Source organism: Carettochelys insculpta, chromosome 6 (assembly GCF_033958435.1).
Source record: "Carettochelys insculpta isolate YL-2023 chromosome 6, ASM3395843v1, whole genome shotgun sequence".
In the NCBI taxonomy this organism is placed as follows: domain Eukaryota; kingdom Metazoa; phylum Chordata; order Testudines; family Carettochelyidae; genus Carettochelys; species Carettochelys insculpta.
Window position 1 is genome coordinate 123,863,932 of NC_134142.1, and position 2,117 is coordinate 123,866,048.

The 2,117-nt window shown below is 46.6% G+C and overlaps 1 protein-coding gene across 1 annotated transcript; it reads left to right on the forward strand.

The window, feature by feature from the left end:
• Positions 1–939, forward strand: LOC142014071 (olfactory receptor 5I1-like). The gene has a single exon (XM_074996095.1). It carries the CDS (start codon positions 1–3, stop codon positions 937–939), a length of 939 nt encoding a protein of 312 aa, XP_074852196.1.
• Positions 940–2,117: the final 1,178 nt, after the last annotated feature.

Sequence of the window (2,117 nt, forward strand, 5' to 3'; positions counted from 1 at the left end):
ATGCCAGCCACCAATGGCACCACCGTGACAGAATTCATCCTCCTGGGATTCCCCAGCCGCCCAGCAATGCAGGTTGTCCTCTTCCTTGTATTCTTGGTGTTGTATGGTCTGATTCTGCTTGGGAACATTGGGCTGATGGTTCTGATCTGGTCAAATGCCCGCCTTCACACCCCCATGTACTTCTTCCTCAGTAATTTGTCCTTTGTTGATCTCTGCTATTCCTCCGTGATTGTCCCGAAAATGCTGGCGAACTTCCTCTCGGAGAGCCAGGCCATTTCATATGCTGGCTGTGGGCTGCAGTTTTACTTCTTCTGCACCTTTGCTGATACAGAGTCGTTCATCCTAGCCACCATGGCCTATGACAGGTACGTGGCCATCTGTAACCCACTGCTCTACAAGGTCATCATGTCCCGTCGGGTCTGTATCATACTGGTGGCTTTGTCTTACATAGGAGGCACACTCAGTGCACTGGTGCACACCTGTTTTGCCTTCCAACTATCCTTCTGTGGACCCAATGTCATCAACCACTTCTTCTGTGATCTCCCTCTGCTTCTCAAACTCTCATGCTCTGACACCTCCCTCAATGAGCTCCTGCTCTACACCTATGGCAGCTCTGTCGAAATCATGTCTGCCATCATCATTCTCGTCTCCTACCTTTTCATTGTCGTCTCCATCCTGAGGATGCGCTCAGCAGCAGCCAGGTGCAAAACCTTCTCCACCTGTGCCTCCCACCTGACCTCTGTCATCATCTACGAGGGGACGCTGCTGTTCATCTACTCCCGCCCCAGCTCCTGGTACTCACCCACCTCCGACAAATATATCTCTGTCTTCTACACCATAGTGATCCCTGTGCTCAACCCTGTGATCTACAGCCTGAGGAACAAGGATGTGAAAGATGCTCTGAGGAGAGCCATTGACACCAAAGTCTTTGCTCATTGATGCTCTTGAGGAACAGGGTAAAGAGTCACCAGTGAGAAAGTGCAGCACAAGAAGGGGACTGGTTCAGCCAATGGGCTATAGTGTTCTGTAGTAACTGATAAGGGTAGACACCATGTACAGGGGATGATGGGACATGCATGTGTTTTGGTTTGGGGTGTTAAATGTGACAATGTGCATTTATTTAAATGTTAAGGGTCACAACATCACAGGTTCTTTTGGACTGACACTGCAGAGATTCATCCACCGGCTGTTGATGTAGTGGGTATATAAGTAACAGAGAGGAAGCCGTGCTGGTCTATACACTATCAAAACAAAAGGCAGTCAAGTAGCACTTTAAAGACTAGCAAAATAATTTATTAGGTGAGCTTTCATGGGACAGACCCACTTCTTCAGACCATAGCCAGACCAGAGCAGACTCAACAAACTATTTTGCTAGTCTTTAAAGTGCTACTTGACCACTTTTTGTTTTGATAGCATATAGACTAGCACAGCTTCCTCTCTGTTACTGTTCTACCCACCAAGCTATCCAGCCCCCAAATGCTGCCCTGCTAGGGTTCCTGCTCTACCCAAGTGTAACACTGGCAGACCTAGAAACAGAGAGTAAGCTGTGCCAGTCTATACACTATCAAAACAAAAAGCAGTCAAATAGCACTTTAAAGACTAGCAAAATAGTTTAGGTGAGCTTTCGTGGGACAGACCCACTTCTTCAGACCACAGCCAGACCAGAACAGACTCAATATTTAAGGCACAGAGAACCAAAAACAGTAAGCAAGGAGAACAAATCAGAAAAAGATAATCAAGGTGAGCAAATCAGAGAGTGGAGGGGTGGGGGGGAAGGTCAAGAATTAGACTGAGCCAAGTATGCAGACGAGCCCCTATAGTGACTCAGAAAGTTTCCATCATGATTTAAACCATGTGTTAATGTGCTGAATTTGAATAATTTGAATAATTTGAATTCGGCACATTAACACATGGTTTAAATCGCGATGAGAACTTTCTGAGTCACTACAGGGGCTCGTCTGCATACTTGGCTCAATCTAATTCTTGACCTTCCCCGCCACCCCTCCACTCTCTGATTTGCTCACCTTGATTATCTTTTTCTGATTTGTCCTCCTTGCTTACTGTTTTTGGTTCTCTGTGCCTTAAATATTGAGTCTGTTCTGGGCTGGCTATGGTCT

What these genes read in the sequence shown, in the direction of transcription:
- LOC142014071 (XM_074996095.1), top strand. Translation starts at nt 1, where the DNA reads ATGCCAGCCACCAATGGCACCACCGTGACAGAATTCATCCTCCTGGGA.